The sequence below is a fragment of the Oryzias latipes genome, chromosome 20 (genome assembly GCF_002234675.1).
Source record: "Oryzias latipes chromosome 20, ASM223467v1".
NCBI lineage: Eukaryota > Metazoa > Chordata > Actinopteri > Beloniformes > Adrianichthyidae > Oryzias > Oryzias latipes.
In genome coordinates this window covers 5,203,627-5,220,746 of record NC_019878.2, presented here as the reverse complement: position 1 = coordinate 5,220,746, position 17,120 = coordinate 5,203,627, and the positions used below count along the sequence as shown (strand labels likewise).

Sequence of the window (17,120 nt, the reverse complement as noted above, 5' to 3'; positions counted from 1 at the left end):
AGTCTTTTATACATTGTAAAAAACTTTTCAGCTTTTTCATAGTGAAGACAGTTCTTTTCCAAGCAAACACTGCTTTTTATTTTAAAGGTCTTTGTCTTGCTTTTGGTTTTTATTTTCTACAGAAATTTATATTCCGCTAAGTACTTTGTGTTTTCTAGGGTACAAAAAGTACTTTGTAAATAAAGTTTGGTTTGATTCTCTTACCTCTCAGCAGATGTATGATGGTGCTTCCCAGACTGAAGGTAACTGACTTTGTGCAGGTGACCCCAGTGCTCCCACAAGGAACATTCTCTGCTGTGATGCTGAACAAACCACTGGTTTCTGTTGCCAGCACATATTGGCAATCACCCAAGAAGGAATACCGGCGTCCATCGAAGGTCACGTAATGGGGATCACCAGTTGCAACACAAACCCCATCACACACCAAACGGGTGCAGTGCCAGCGGCGCTTCTGGCACACACTGCAGCCAACATTCAGGTTTAAGGTTAATCTTCCACTGCAACATTAATTTTATGTATTTAGATGACTCCATGGATTACCAAGTGTTGCAGTCTTTGGTTATGGTCTCATTGGTGTAATAGACTTGACCATTATGGTGGCATGGACACTCATCTGGCAGAACACAACGATCACCCTAAAAAAAAAACGTGTTTACAAGAACAGCAATATAGACATTATTGTTTAAAGATAGTCCTGATACTATAGAACAACACATACAAGATATTCAAAACACATTCATCCTAAAACTTCTAGAGCAGTGATAGAATTGGGTAATTAAAAAAATTAATTAATGGAATGCTAAATGAAACAAATTTATTCTTGAACATGGTGATGAATGAGAATATTATCTAAGAGTTAAAGTTATTTTATTTATTAATTTCACACTTTATTCTAGTTAGAAAATCAGTTTTAGGGCCCTAATACTATACCTTATTGAGCTTATTCACATACATTTAAAAATCATATACCTGTGAATTGCCTCTAGAAATGTATTTAGAGATGAATTGAATTCTTTTTTTATTTTGAGAGCTACCTAATGACAGAAATGTATCACTTCCTGTTACTTTCCTAACCTCAATCCTTCTCCTCCTCCTTTCTGTAGTGGTGCCATCAATCATAGCACAAATATGTTTATTATGTCTGCAAAATAAAACTGCTTATTGTTGCTGATCTCATTTTATGCTTTGCTAAGAAAAAACGTGGGTAGTCTTGTTTTTGCAAAGCTGCTCTGTGGTCTCAAGTTAGTTTTTTCCACTGCCGTTATTCACAAATGTGCAGATATGAAGTCTCTGCTTAACTAATCTGCATATCTTACTATATAACTGCTGTTATTAGATCAACATTGAAATATTTAGTCAACATGTTACTTAAAATTAGTATGGCAAATATTTTTTTGGTGTTCACATAAACAGCTAAGTCTCTGTTAGCTAAGTCTAAAACTACTGTTATCAGATAAAGGAAATTTGTTCAGGTCACTGGAAATAAAGGATATCTCCAGAATTTTGACATTTGGTTTGCATTTATGGATTAAGTTGTTTGTCTTCATGTTCACATATTTATTTTAAAATCTACCCAAGAGAAAAATCAAAGAGCCAGAAATTACTGACAATTTGGATGTACTTTTGCAGCAAAAGGAAGTGATTGTAGGCATTTTGTTTAAAAAAAAGTCTTTTGTGTTGTCAATGTACATGTTAATAGGTTACCATAGTTCTGCACAAAATATTGGACAGTGTGGAATGCAAACAGAGTGGCGGTGATGAGATGAAAGGGCAGACAGACGGTTTTTGATGTTGATGTATTAAACCACTTCAGCCTCACAGTTCTTCTGCTCATAAGTCTCCATAAAACAGACCAAACATACAATGTAACTGCTCAATGAATGTGTAGTCATTTAATCTAAAAGTATTATATATGTATTCAATCACACAAATATTTGTTTAGATTAAAATGGATGTCTTTAGGGTTTGAGGGATTAATACATGTTGTGGTGATCCTAAACTTTAGTGTCCGACTCTTCAGCAGTGGATCAGAGGTGCCATAGTTATAACAAGACGAAACGTGACAGTCAACATATGTAAGAACACAAAGTATAAATAAAATGCTTGCCATCAATGTTAATACCAAGTTTCATAGATAGCTTTGAAACCAACACGGTAATTTAGCATAAAGTCAAAAGGTTGTCATTACATTTCGTAGATTTCTTATTCATAGGCTCAGCAAAGAGAAAGTCTGTTGTACTTTGCAACAATTGTTCTCCTTCGTTCTTTGTAATTGAGAGAAGCTGTACAGACTGTACATAAAGATCATGCATGCACGTGTACAGGCTGATCACAGCAAAGTCCCCTGTACTCATACTGTTAATGTCAGCACATGACACTGGAAGCACTGTCTCTATTCATTGTCTTACCCAGATAAAAACAGATAAGACACTTTTTATAGTCACTGAACAATCATGCTGTGTATAACTGTGCCAAAGGGCTGAATGATGATTTAAGAGGGAAGGGTAAGACCTAATATGAAAATGTAGAATCCATTTAGACAGACGATATATACTGTATGCAAATACCACTGTAACTTTTACTGGTTCATGTTTGTTTATTGAGTAGGGCTATTGCCATTTTATAAGTAAAAAGTCTCTAAATCTGTTAGTTTTGTAACTCCTTACAGTTCAGCTGCTCACAGGTCTGCATGAATTACATGAGCTTTCTTAAAGGTTTTCAGCCGTACAGTCTTGATCCAGGTTTCAGCTCAGATGAGGAAAACAAAGACGTCCATGGATCTATTTGTCTATTAGTCTGTAAGTGAATGCATCAGAATGAAGTGGAGCAGGGAGCTTGTAGTCTGCCGTTTGGAACCTTCTACATTACTGCTACAAGCTGTTTCCAATGTAAATTTTTCATCTGCTGATTGACAATGATTTGAATAAAGAAATACTCAGAAATGCAATTTTAAGCTTGTTTTTCTTTAAAAATGTCTTCCATCAAGAGAAAAATTCCACAAACACGTTAAAAACACCCAAAACACTATTTTCATTGCAGGTAACACCTATGCTGCACACAATAGAGTACATAAATAGTTCTCAATGTGAGGAGAATAAAACAAGTATGTGCATCAAAAAAAAAAAAAAAATACAGTATGCTGCCATACCAAGGTAACAAGGTAACTTTAGCATACGTTTGTTTTGTTGTATTTGTTTTCAAGTCAGCGTATTTTAAAAAAAAAAGTTCAAATAGATTCCAGCAAAGGAACTTTAGTATTGGGTCTTTTTTTAAATCAGCCTTTTCCAGGGGTGAAAGTAGATTTTTGTTTATGCCGTCACTATAACAAATTACGTCAAAATAAATCTTTTTAAAAGCAGTAAATGCATATTAGGGGTGTGACAATTAATCGATAAATAGATTTATCCAACCAGATTGATGTGTCCGATGCAAGTTGTGAATTGAATCAAATCAAACTATACCATTATCAAATTTTTATTACAATTGATATAGGAAAATACCATTTGGATTGAGACAGTGAAGGTTTATTTTACTATAATGCAAAAACGACCAAGTGCATCACAGCGGAGAACACACATGTGATGTCATCAAAAACTGATCCGTCCATCATTCCAGTCCAATGTTTGGAAACACTTTGAATTTAGCAAAGATATGTAACCATACAGTGTGCTAGAATGTTCTAATAATGTTCACTTTGGATTCTTTGGATGTGGAAAAACAACAGGGGCTGAACTTCAGAAAACTGAAATGTGAATGTATTTTTTATTCATTCTTGTTTACTTGTTTGTTTGTACACATTTACATTAAATTATCTTGAAGAAATCCAAAGAATCTGGAAAACCTCACCTGGACAGTTCAGTATCCAGGTATTTCTCTCTGAGTCAAACTGGTTGAAGTTTTGGATAAAGATGTTCTGAATCCATTTTAGGTCAGTGAATTGGATTACCGGTATTCAAAATGAACAAATATAAACTATAAACCGGATCGGCAACCACAAATAATGATATTAATTATGTTAAAATGAATCGTTACAGCACTAAAGATAAATGCAGTTGAAAATAAATTTTAACTGTAAATACAACTGTTGACGGGGCTTTATGAAAAACATTTTTTAAATTGATTATGGTAAATGGCGTACACTTGTATAGCGCTTTTCTACCTTCCTCGAAGGCCCGAAGTGCTTTACAGTCACAGTCCCATTCACACACTGATCCCGGTGTAGGTACAAAAACTGTTTGGCCTGCAACAAGGGTTTGGTGGCCTGACACTAATGATGATGTCACACTACAGTAACCCCACTTGGACCAACCAAGTGGCGTCAATATCTGGCCGGGCTCTACATATTTTCATTTCACGTTTCCTTTTGTAACCTAAAGTTCTTAACCTTCATAATTTGTGTCTGACAGTATTCTTTGTAATGTTTATAGAGAGATTTTACTACAGCACACTTTGTAAAAAGATCTGTGGTTGTTAGAATGAACCAGCTGCTCCACATGAGCGAAACGTGTCTCTGATCAGAGTCTCGTAGCTTCGTGTTCACAGGCAGGGGAGGTGTTTTGTTATAGTGTGTTGTTCAGAGAAGGCTTCGGACCGCAGTCCGTTCGGCTGTTCTGCGTGAGCAAGCTGCCGGATTAAGGAGAACCGTGTCTCCCGGGAGATTTGCGTCTCCAAGCAGAGAAGCGGCTTTGGGACGGTGTGTGCGCTAACAGAAGCTGCTCTTGAATGAACAGTCCTGAGAAGCCGTCCAAACAGTCATGTGAATTTGTGTTACCAGTCGGGTCCAGACAAAAAAAAGGTTGTTGTTGTGTCAGTTTAAGTTCATCCGCAGCTAAATGTTTTTAGCACATATTAACCTAATCCTAACCTTCTTCCAAGTCCGTTCTGCCAATATTAAAGCACTGGCCGCACAGATTTAAAAAACTATAAGTAAACAAGCACTAAATACTAATCATAACAATAATTATAGCTCCTATAGAAGATCATCTTGTTCTATGCCTGAGCTTTGTTTGTTTACAACCGAACTCACTACTTGTTTTTCGACGGTTGTATTGTAATTTGTCCGGACTAATCACTATCTGACACGTCATCGGACCAACGTACAGCCAATCAAATAGTATGATGTCATCATTACTCGCAGGCCCCCGAACACTTTTTGCAGGCCGAACAGTTTTGGTACCTACACCTACCTCCGCAGCTGAACACTGGCGCCAACCTTCCACCATAGGCAAGGTGGGGTCCAGTGTCTTGCCCAAGGACACTTCAAAATACGGGTGGGCAAGGCGGGAAAATAAAAATAAAAGCATTTTTGATGGCTCAAGTATAAAAACAATGACATAAAATTACCAAGTGTTATAAACTAAAAAAAAAAAAAACTAAACTATTGTCGATTATCAAATCAAATCAACTCAATGGTGTTGTTATTTTAGGCGTTAGGAGAATAAATAAAACCATAGATAAAATCTCTCAATAAAGCTTGGAGGTTATTAACTCTTCTACCAACAAACAAACTGCATCACTATTGCTGCTGTAATAAAATATTTTGGGCATCATTATAGGCTACCTGCAGCCTCCTGCTGGATGCCCTATAGTTGGTCCACAGATGGGTAGTATATAATGCTGTGCAGTAAGTTTTGAATAGAATAATTTTAAGATTGTCAGAACACGAATAAAACCTGAGTGTAAACATGTTTGCCGGAGCATATAAAATGCACTGTTGTCTGTGGATATCATCATCCTCTGTAAGTTTATCATTGATGATACTGTATGCCCAAGACATTTCACTTTGTGACAGACATGAAGCTCAGAATCAGAAAGTTTAAAAGCAGGAAAATTCAATGTAACATCATCCTTTGTACGACAAATCAACACAGCACTTTTACTGGAAATATACATTTCATTTTTCACTGTCTAGTTTAGTGTTATTTTCTGACCATGACTTAAATTCTTGTTTCTTATTTTACATTTCCTGTTTTAACGTTTCATTCATTTTTCATAATTTGCAAAAACAGAAAAAATTTGAATAGAGGGAAAACCTAATTGTAAATCAGTTATTATTGGTTAGCATACAAGACGTGACATAATCGGAAAATGTTTTAACAGTTTGCCCTTTTAAAAGTTTTATTACTCCCTATTGGTCCTTACTATTGATTTATTGTGTGACATTTTGATTGGGTCGCATCATCTTAAGAGGTGAAAATGAGGTTGTGTGTACAAATTCAGTTGAAGATGGACCCACGCTATTTAATTAAAACAATGAGAACCAAGTTCATTGTAAAAATAACACGTGAAATTTCAAACTTTGCCAGGTGATGTGCCACCACACCTACAAATTATATTGTAGATTAATCAATTAGATGCATAAAGATTTTTTCTTACGTACATGGAAGAAAGTTCCCTGAGGACAGACGCAGCCAGACAATGGCTCTCTGCAGCTTGGTTTGGTGACACTGGAGCTCTGCTGTTGTCCCTGATGGTCCAGACTGGAACAGGTGAGCATGCAGGAACGTGGGGAGTAGACCAAAGAGCCTGGACACTGCTGCACACTCTTGCAGTGCTCTTGAGTACAGTTAAAGGCTCCGTGCTTACACACGCTGGAATGCAGAAAAAATAAAAGCAATTTAGTGAAATTCATCTATGAAACACAACATTATCAAATAAAACGCGCTCTAGTGACAAAAGTGCCAACACCAGGACTGATTAACACTCTAAAATGAAAATAAATTGATGCATGCTTGCAAGAAGCTAGTAGAACCATCCAAATATCAATTTGATCATGCTCTGACCTGCACAGCCTAGTTTGGATACCTTCTTATAGGTGCTGTCAATCAAGCACCTGATTGACAGCACCTATAAGATCTTAAATCAAAGCTATTTAAATCTAAAAAGCTTAATCATGTTAGAACATTATAATGAATATAAGACTATATAATAGAATGATAAATATCAATATTGAACTCACAAATCTATATGATAAGCAGCCACTCTCACATTTAATGAGAGTTATTGCAGTTGTATATCAGTTATATGCATGCTCGTTAAGAGCCAAGATCACCAGATGATTATGTGGGGAAGAAATTCAATGAAATCAACCTATCCTGTTTCAAAGCGCAGGATCATAGAAAGATTTCATCAGAGCTCTTTTGCCACAAAAAAACACTCCTTAGAAGTCCTGTACAAGTGAGAAGGTATCGTAATACACCATTCAATATTTATAAAGTTGATTTTGTTTTGGTAATTTTGGAAACAAAATGGACATTGTTTGCACACAAACACAAATAAATTTCACTGGTTTTGATGGTTAAACTTCACAAGAAAAATTTGCAATACCGTGAAAAAGTTAAATATTACAGACTCAAGAGACACGTTTCTGGTTTAGAAAACATGTACAATGCCTGTGACTGACCAACAAGCTCACCTGACCAAAACCGCACAGGAATCATGAACATGAAGGCTGACTCCAGTGTAACCCGGTCACCTTTAACTCCCAGCACTACCAAAGACAAATCAATTTCATGCAAAGCTACAACCCTGCAATCATTTATGGAGAAAGGATCCCAACCAACATCTCTCTCTTTTGTTTATCAAATTTAAAGAATATTTCTTTTTTTTTGTAATTTCCATTGTATTCTGTTTTGTTCTTTTTTTGTTTGATGTTTTGTTATGTTTCCGATTGCTATTTTCTGAGATCCAGATTTGAAGAAACTGAAGTAAATAGGTACATTTTTTTAACAAAATCGTAATTAATTGAGATGTACCTGAATTTCTTGTAGTTGGTTTAGAGCTAATGCTAAAAGCAACATTTTAGAAATTATCAACACTGCAGACAAAAAGGGCACGATTTCTTGAAGGTTTTTTTTATTTCAATTGGTCAACCCTGTAATTGAGAGGTGGAGCCTACGAGATTGAGTCGTCTTACTTCAGGTGTTAGCTAACCTTTGCACGAATAGTTTGCGTGACTGAATGAAATGTTTCATGTGTTAGTCTGAATGCATAAGTGCATTTGTGCCAAAGATTATCATATACATGCATATTGTTTACTATATAAGGCTTAAGAATAGTATGATATAGGCCATTTAAAGTAATTTTGGCATAGATTTTAACAATACCAACAGAAAATCTTTTAGGGTTTTAGATGATTAGATGATTCATTAAAGCTGCATTGGACTATACATTACAGTCAAATAACACATTTCTTTGTTATTTTGTGAGTAAAATGGCATGAAACATTCTATTAAAAAGAACATTTTTTATAGTTTTCTGTTAAAATGACATCCAGTAAAGTCAGTTAGCCAGTGGTGCGCCAAACAGAGCCTTTATTGTTGTTGTTTTTTATCAAAGACATAAATCAGCTTTACTGTTGTTACTCCATATCATTACAGACTTGGCTTTTGGACTTTCTACAGATAACAATTTAGAGTTTTTTTTTCTAGTATTTCATCCTGACCTGTCTCATTGCTTCTTTCTTTGAAAGGCCGATATGTTTGTGTTCAAAGCATGTGTTCAAGAGGTCAGATAATAAAACGAATACAATAATGTTTGGAAAAAAGCATTTGCACATGGACCTTTATCACAGTATTTTACATTTGACACCAAAAACATTCCTTATTGTAAAATAATTGGTATATAAAAAGTGAAGAAGAGGATTTTGATTGCACTTTACATAAGTTAAAATAACATTTTGTGTGACTTCTACCAGCTAGTAATGCTTGTTGTTATGAGAAGCTGGATAGGAGCTATAATATTGTATCTCATTTTTAATAATGTAAATCTTACCAGGTGTTACAGTTGTTTTGAAGTATTGTCCCAGGTGAATAGATTTTGTCGTCTTGCACACAAGGACACAAAGAAACAGGCACACACTGCCCCAAATGGTCCTGCACAAGTCCCGTTGGACACTGGCAACCAGGAACGCAAACTCTTTGACCTATTTCTCCACTGCTGTCATTGCAAAGCCAGCCGTGTTGCCAGTCAAAACAGGAGAAACCGCAGGTGCGACCGCACTCCCGAAACACCTGACCTCCAGAGCACTGGACCGCTGCGGAGACAGAAAGTAGAAACGGACATGGGGGTGGGACGACGATTTTAGGCAGAAGAAATTCCTGAATGTGGAAGAAATAGCTAGTTTGGATAACTTTCCTCTCTTGGGTAAGGGGCATTGTGCCTTTGTTTGCTGTAGGGCTAGTTGATTAAAACATTTCTAACCGCACTGCTTCATGCTGCCAGAATGACTCAACTTTTTCCTTCCTGACAGTTTTAGAACAGTTTTCTGTAAGTTGATTCATTTTGTGTATTGAATACTAGATCTTGGATGAAAGCTGGTGGATTTGTTTTTATCATTTTGCTTGTATTCGGTGGAAAATGGCGCATGTAGCGCTACTTGCAATTCTCAATGTTAAAAAAGTTACAGGTTACCGTATTTTCCGCACTATAAGATGCACTTATAAGCCTCTTTTCTTTCATAAAATTGACAGAACGCATGGATTAATCCTGGCTGTGTTTACTGTTGTTGAAGCGATTTTGAGATGTACAGGACCTCTGTCAAATGTTTTGTTGGGTGTTTTTGTGAAAATGCTAATGCAGCTAATGCGCAGTGGTGTCAGACTGTTTTTTTTTTTACACATTACTAACAAAGTTGCGACTTAGTGTATTCACAGTAATGTTTGTTTTAGCAGGACCAGTCTATCATTTTTTTCTGTGCTGCAATCAATGTTGGGAGTTACACATATTGTAAATATGCTAACTTGTAACCGGTCAAGAGTCACTGTGGATGCAGTTAAAAGTCTACCAACTGACAGACTCATCTCTGACTCTTGTCGCGCTTGATGTGTCAAACAGTTCAGTGCACCTTACACTGTATATGGCATAAATTAGAAAACAGGCCATTCGTTGATGATGCGCTTTATAATCTGGTTCGTACGGTGGCCCAGAAGGGTCACATCACCACACTTTAGATTTTGCAACACGACACAAAATAACACACTACAATTCATCACAACACTAAAAGAATTAACTTACAACACAAAACAATTAACTCACAACACAAAACAATAACTCATAACACGAAACAATGTCACAACACATTAACTCACAACATGAAACAAAAACTCACAACACAATAACTCTCACACAACACTTCAACCCACAACACAACATTTTAACTCAAAACACAACACTTTATCTCTGTTTTTATTGTATATACCTCTTGTTTTATTGTATATATTAAAGTGTCAGGTTGTGTGTTAAAATGTTGTGTTGTGGGTTAAAGTGTTGTGTGAGAGTTATTGTGTTGTGAGTTATTGTTTTGTGTTGTGAGTTATTGTTTTGTGTTGTGAGTTATAGTGTTGTGTTGTGAGTTATAGTGTTGTGTTGTGAGTTATTGTGTTGTGTTGTCAGTTATTGTTTCATGTTGTGAGTTATTATTTCGTGTTGTAAGTTATTATTTCGTGTTGTAAGTTAATTGTTTCATGTTGTGAGTTAATTTTTTTAGTGTTGGGGCCACCGTAGTTTGCCTTATAGTGTGGAAAATACGGTACTTTGTACTTTTTCCAGGAAGTTCTCTTTGCCCTTTGAGATCTCCTGCGGAAAAAGACCTAACCGTGATGAAAACCCGCTAGCTAGTACCTTTGGACATGACCTATTTTACCTACTATCATTCAAACCCCAGTCAGTCACTGCTTTACCCAAATACTGTGTTGACTATGTAGGCTACACTTTTTCTTACCCACAGATCACCCATTTCTTTTCTTGTACCTTTTGCTGTGCGATTACAATGCACTTTTTGGAAAATCCAATGATCCAATTGGTTATTACTTACGGCAGAAAGTTTGGTTACGCCAGTGGACTTGAACCCCCTCTTGGGCGCAGTGCTGGGCGTAGGCAGTGAGTACAGTGCAGTGACAGGACCTCTGCAGAGCACAGGCACACACTTCTGACAGACACAGACGAAAATATGGCTCCTTCTCAACCACATCGTGACACTTCTGTTAGAGTAAAGTGTGAACATTTTGATTTAGAAGTGAGTGAGGGGAAAAAAACATGCACTTTTGTCAACACTCTGACCTGGAAGACGGGGTTGTGTATCACAGAGCACACTCTTTCTGCATAGGATATTCTCTGGGTGTAGGTGGAGCATGGGTCAGAAGGAGCTGCTTTTGGCAGAGTACAGGGTTGACTGATGAATTTCTCTGCAAATGCAGAAACACTCATCTCCACATCTCCTTCTGGTGTAGTGAAGTCATCATGCTGGCTCCATGTCAGTGTACCACACAGACCATGAACCTTAAACACATCAGCCACAAAATAAAAAATATATATATACATCCAATTAATGTTACACTTTGCTGTTTGACAGAGTCAGAGCTCAACAACCTAGCCGGAGAGAAGAGTAGTTGATCTAAACTGACACTTAAAGAGACATCTCAAAAAATGTTTGTATATGAAAAAGTTCAATATTTTATTCAGTAAATAGAAAAAGTCTATCTATGCATTCTATCTTAATATCGCGCTGAATCCCTTTTGGGGTCACGAGGTTGATACTGTTGGGCGGAGGCAGGGTACTGTACACCCTGAACAGATCACTAGTCTTTTTCAGTTCTAAATTGAAAAAGTGACATTTGTATTTTCAATAAAAAAAAATGTTTACACTTAGTTCTAAATACTTTAAGACTTTATTTCCCCAAATTTTAATAATTATGACCAGTTTAACTCTTTATCCGTCTTCTTCTTATCCAGAGCAGGGTTCATAGAAAATTCCTTCAGTGCTACCAGGGGGACCCCAAGGCAAAAAAAAAGACCCAGGTTGTGTCCGAATTCTCACCCTAACCCCAAACTACTAAAAAAACTAAATGGTGCGGCACTATGTAGTGCCGTGATTTTAAAAAGCAATTTGGACACCATGCTAGGAACTTTTTTTCTTTTTTTTTAACGGCGGATATGACGTCATTGATTTCACAAAGTGAAAATCTAATTAAAATGAGCGGGGGTCTTTCATTGTGCCTCTGGTAGTCTCTCCTCCCCCGCCCGTTTTCTGCTCTGCTTCCTGATTTGGACCAGCTGTGAACACTCACCTTATCACCTACCAGCCTACTTAAGGAGATCCAGCTCCAGCATTCATCGCCAGTTTGTTGCCCCTTATGGTGCTTAGTCTGGTCTCTTGTACCTTTGTCTTGCTTGTGTAATTTTGCTCCTCGCTAATGTTAGTCCTATGCCTCGTCAACAGGACTATTGACCACAAGTGTTCACCTGAGTTACACTTCCCCAAGAGTAGCCTGATCCATGCCACGCTCCAGCCAAGCCACGATTCTCAGCCACGCCACCACTCCAGCCAAGCCACGATTCCCAGCCACGTCAAGACCTCCAGCCACGCCACGATTCCCAGCCACGTCAAGACCTCCAGCCACGCCACGACTCCCAGCCAAGACTCCCGTTAACCACGCCGTAACTTCACGTCACCAGAGCTACTTCAACATACTTCACTCTCGGATCCTCATCCAGGAAAATAAACTCTTTAACTTACCTTATCATTCTCCTGTGGTTCCTTCGGGGTTCCAGCGTCTGGGTCTGTCCCGCCTAGCGATCATGACAGTTTTGCAACGATTATTAATGAATTGATGGTTGATGGTTTATCAAAAAAATAAATGTAAATACATTTTTGGGGTAAAAAACGTTCTGAGGCAATGTAATGTGGTCTATATTTGCCGATCTAGTGAGCATCGATGGTCACTGGTTTTTCGCAGAAACTTCTGGTAAATTTTCAGGGCACTCGATTTTTGGAATTGTAGATTTGGACAGCACTACAAAATGGCGAATGCACTATATAGTGTACTATATAGGGGTTAGGGTAAGAATTCGGACATACCCCAAGCCTCTCCTGTGGGTCCTGGTCTTCCCTAGTGCACCAATTCATCATGAAGTTCAAGTTCTTTGTGCTTTCCCCTGATGACAAGCTGCTGGTTTGATTTTCTGACAGGACTTGGCAAAGAAACCAAAAGCTGGTTCAATCACCATGGTAGTATGCTTGATTAAACAAAAAAGAGGTGTCTAACCTAAACCTGGTAGAAAATCTGTGGACTGCTGTCAAGAGGAAGTTGAGAGTCATCAGACCTAATAATGCAGATGGCCTGAAGGCAGCTGTCAACACAACATGATCTTCCATTACATCTTCGTTAATGTTGCCATTGACAAATATCTAATATTAAAATCAATAAACTGCAAACCACTGAGTCATGAGGTTTAGTTTAGTTCTAGTTTTGGTGATGAAGTCTGTTCATAAAAATGTAAACTCAAACAAAGGCACCTTGTGGGCTAAGCCAGGCTGCAAATGGATGAGAGCAAAGGGTCCATCTAGGTGCCAAAGTACCAGAGCTCCAAAGGTCTGGACAAGGATGAATGAAGAAGAGGCTCTGTGGACAGCCAGGTCACTTGACACCACGGGCAGTGTCTGTCTCACGCCATTCACAGTCACTGTGCCTTACAAGGAAAAAGATCAGCTCAAATCATTTACGATATTGTGGACACATTTAAGTAATTGGAATAAAACTCAGTCCAAATAACAGTTTTGTTATCAGCAACATTTCAAATTTTATCTCTTAAAATTCTTCGATAAAAAAAACCCATGTAGTAGGCTGAAAATGTGAATGTAAATCAGTAAGGTTTTGCATTCCTGTAACGCTGGAAACAGATTTTGCTACATTACATGAAAGAAACAGCAGGTGAGACCAATCGGAAGTTTAGGTTTGCTCATAGGATATTAGTGCAATGATTTTAGAAAAGATTTAGGTTAAAGTACTGAAAAAAAATCCAAAATCCGAAATATTCTACAGCTTTACATTTATGTACATAAAAGCACAGGAAAATATACAAGTAAACGTGTAAGTATAAAACAGCTTTATAAAGAACAAAAATAAAATGTATTGGTCATATTTATTGATTGATAGTTATGCAATTTGAGAGTCAGGGGAATCTATAAAATCTATTTAAAAAAAAAAAAAAAGCTTGGACTTAGACCAGCTTAAGTTCCTTACATGGACCATAATGCTTTGCTGGGGCAGAGCCAAGAACCAATGCACATAGTGGTGGGTGCAGAGTAATTTGGCAACAGGAAGAAGGTAAAAACTAATGCTGTATTATTAGAGCGATTACATGACAAGCATCAAAATAATGGACAGGCATTGTCTATTGAGGACTGTAGCCAAAACGGAGGTTCACCAGCTGTTGGCTGGCACCAAAAAGCCCATTTATGAAGTATCAGTCTAGACAAATTGCAGCTGGAGACAAACCAACAAGCTGAATTTTGGTTGTAGTTGACATGTCACCACCTGAATCCATTGGTGAGATTTAAAATTTGCCTTTCTGCAGTTGCCAAAAACACCCCATAACCTAGTTTTCTAAGGGGAATACCATTTGACCACTTTTAATGGCGTAGTCTGCTAACTTACCAGTGTCTGTGATGGTGACTGTAGTACTCAAAGCAGTAATCGATACCTCCTTCAGACATCCCTGTTGGGGTCCACCTGTTGAACACTCCCCACAGCGCATGGTCACCACCAGCTTCCTGTCTACAAAGTCCTGACCACAAAAGCATTAACACAACATCTATTGACATCAACTTACATTAGGGACTTGTTCAACAGAAACCTTTAAAAGTAAATCCCTATTTTGAGTAAAGACTCTTGCTTAAATACAGCTTTCTTTTTTTCTTTAAAGTCAAAGGTTCTTCTATTTCCTCTCTGGATCTTTTGTGCTAAAAGATACTTTCCAAATGTTTTTTTTTTTTTTTTGTTAAGTGTGCCACCTTGGGGGTTTCGATTAAACGGTCGGAGCAGCCGGTTTAAGGAAGTTGCGGATGGATGTTTGACAGGAATGAGTCGGATATGGTGGGAAAAATGCAGCAGTTTTCCAATCATATTATAAATTAAATGTAAAAAATGTAGGATGTAGGTCCGTAGGTCTTTTTTTTTTTTTATCTGAGACCTGGTACCAACTGTCCCACTGGCACCAGTCCATAGGACATTGGAGGCCACTGATTAACACCATTAATATGAGACATGAACAGGTTTTTACTGCATAAACTATTTTTAATCTGTCATACCTTCACTGCGATGAAGGCACAGTCTCCTCCTTGCAGAGAATATTTCTTTTTGTCAAAAGTGGTCACCTGCAAGGCTCCAACCAGAGTGCACTGCCCTGCACACCTTTCACCTGTGCACTGCCACTGACCTGATCTGCACACACTGGAATGGTAAGAGGAGACAGAGAGTCAGAAAGAGAATCTCCAGCCTCCTAAAAAGAGGAAGTAATAAACTAAGGTTTCTCACCAAGTGTTACATCGCTGTTGTATGCTGTCCCCTGGCTGATAGGTGAGTCTTCGGTGGAAACAAGGACAGTCTTCTGCTTTTAGACAGGTGCCCTGGTGAAGAAAGAGACCTGGTGGACATTCGCAGCCCCCCACGCACTCCTCCCTGCACTGGGCCATGGTTGCAGCAGGTCCTGGGGGATGCGGTGAGGCACAGCTGGGTGGACAAGAGGACACGCAGTCTGAAAACACCTGTCCTCTGGGACAGACCCGACCTGGAAAGACAAAGGAAAGTCCAGACAAATTAGATTAAATTAGATTTTAATTAGACTTTATTGCTGTATCTCAGAGATTGTAAATGTGATGTGGATCTACAGTCACCTATTATTTCAACATGGATTTGTTGTACATTTTTTAATGATATTATATGTAAAATGGTTCAAGCAATCAGCTGTTTTATATATATGTGATTTGTTTTAATGAGAACTCCTGATTTCCCTTATTGACAGACCTACACAACATTTACAGATATCACAGTTCCTTTTTCTTAACATACAAACAAATGCGTCTTTGGTTTTGTTATTTTTCCCTTTTTTCTGTCCTTCCTATTTGACTAACTGTTTCCAGTTTGGTTTATATCGTACTGGGTTTCCTGGTTAATCAGCACAATAATTATTATGTTTTGTTTTTTTAGTCAATGTCCTAAGCGTATGAGCGTAATAGTTTATTTTATGTCCAACTTCCCTCTTGTCTTTTCAGCGAAGTTTTGATTTTTTCGCCTGTTCATCTCACCTTGACTCTTATGACTCTGGATTTATCCTGAATTGACTCCAGATTGTCCAAAACACTGAAACAAATCATGCAGAATCCCCAAGAGAAACAATCCTTCCCCCAAATGTATTAGTGCTTCATTGTCTCCCAGTCAGGTTTGACAGCTTCAGCTAACTTTAGGAGCATTGCATGCACAGGGCCAGTAGTACAGATCTTTTGGTCCCCTACACTGCAAAACAAGACCTTTGCTCTAAAACTTTGCTTGACCTAGTCCGGCTTGTGTTTGGTCTTAACCCTGCCCCCACCCCCTCCTTGGTTGTGGCTGTCTCAGTTTAGAGCAAGAAGGAGAAATATTAGCTGCATTCATGCTTGTTTTTCAACATACATTGCTCTACTGTACTGAACCTCCAGGTAATCAGCTGTGAGTAGAGCAATCACATGTGGAAAACAGGGAGGCCTGAAGTTCCCCTGCCCTGGTTGAGTGTTTCAAAAAGCAGATCGAGACTTTAACAATGTTTCCCCTTGCATGATTAGATTTGATTTGTTCCATCGTGTTCTTAGTGGTTTTTCTCTATGAAAGGTTTTTGTTATGCTTCAGTCATTTCCAAAACTGCTTTGCAATTGTGAGCTCCTCCTTCCACACTGTGACCTGCTTTGCGTACCTGGCCTAAATTTGTTCGACCAGCTTATCTGTGCTTCAGGGTTTTAAGCAATGGTTAGTAGGTCATTAGGAGATGATAACAGGCTTAGTTTTTATGTGAGGCAATTCATCTAATGGACTTTCTTTCTTGTTTTAGTGTGGTTTCTTTAATTGTGCCAATAATATTTTTAAAATGTATTTTATAGGTTCTCATTTGATCCTTTTGGTAAGCATATTGAAGATCCTTAACATCACCTTTTGGTTGGTCTCATTTATTTTTCTTTTTGTGTTTAATTTTTTGCAGGACACATAATTATCATTGATTTCTATGTTTCTGAAAGGTAATGCTGGTGTGTTAATCTCTATATGTTGGGGTCCTGATTGTTTCGCTTATGACGGAGGGTTTTTAAAGTTCCA

At 37.9% G+C, this 17,120-nt stretch overlaps 1 protein-coding gene across 1 annotated transcript in view; it reads right to left on the bottom strand.

Moving 5' to 3' along the window:
* The window catches only part of sspo (SCO-spondin), a 146,304-nt gene that overhangs the window by 116,744 nt on the left and 12,440 nt on the right, over nucleotides 1-17,120 (bottom strand). The window contains exons 7-16 of the mRNA XM_023950427.1: nucleotides 15,315-15,567; nucleotides 15,089-15,230; nucleotides 14,436-14,565; nucleotides 13,295-13,467; nucleotides 11,059-11,277; nucleotides 10,810-10,979; nucleotides 8,773-9,117; nucleotides 6,380-6,590; nucleotides 541-635; nucleotides 205-461 (exon numbers count right to left, since the gene is read on the bottom strand). Of these exons, the coding sequence (XP_023806195.1) occupies nucleotides 205-461; nucleotides 541-635; nucleotides 6,380-6,590; nucleotides 8,773-9,117; nucleotides 10,810-10,979; nucleotides 11,059-11,277; nucleotides 13,295-13,467; nucleotides 14,436-14,565; nucleotides 15,089-15,230; nucleotides 15,315-15,567 (1,995 nt within the window). The remainder of the gene's footprint in view (nucleotides 1-204; nucleotides 462-540; nucleotides 636-6,379; nucleotides 6,591-8,772; nucleotides 9,118-10,809; nucleotides 10,980-11,058; nucleotides 11,278-13,294; nucleotides 13,468-14,435; nucleotides 14,566-15,088; nucleotides 15,231-15,314; nucleotides 15,568-17,120) is intronic.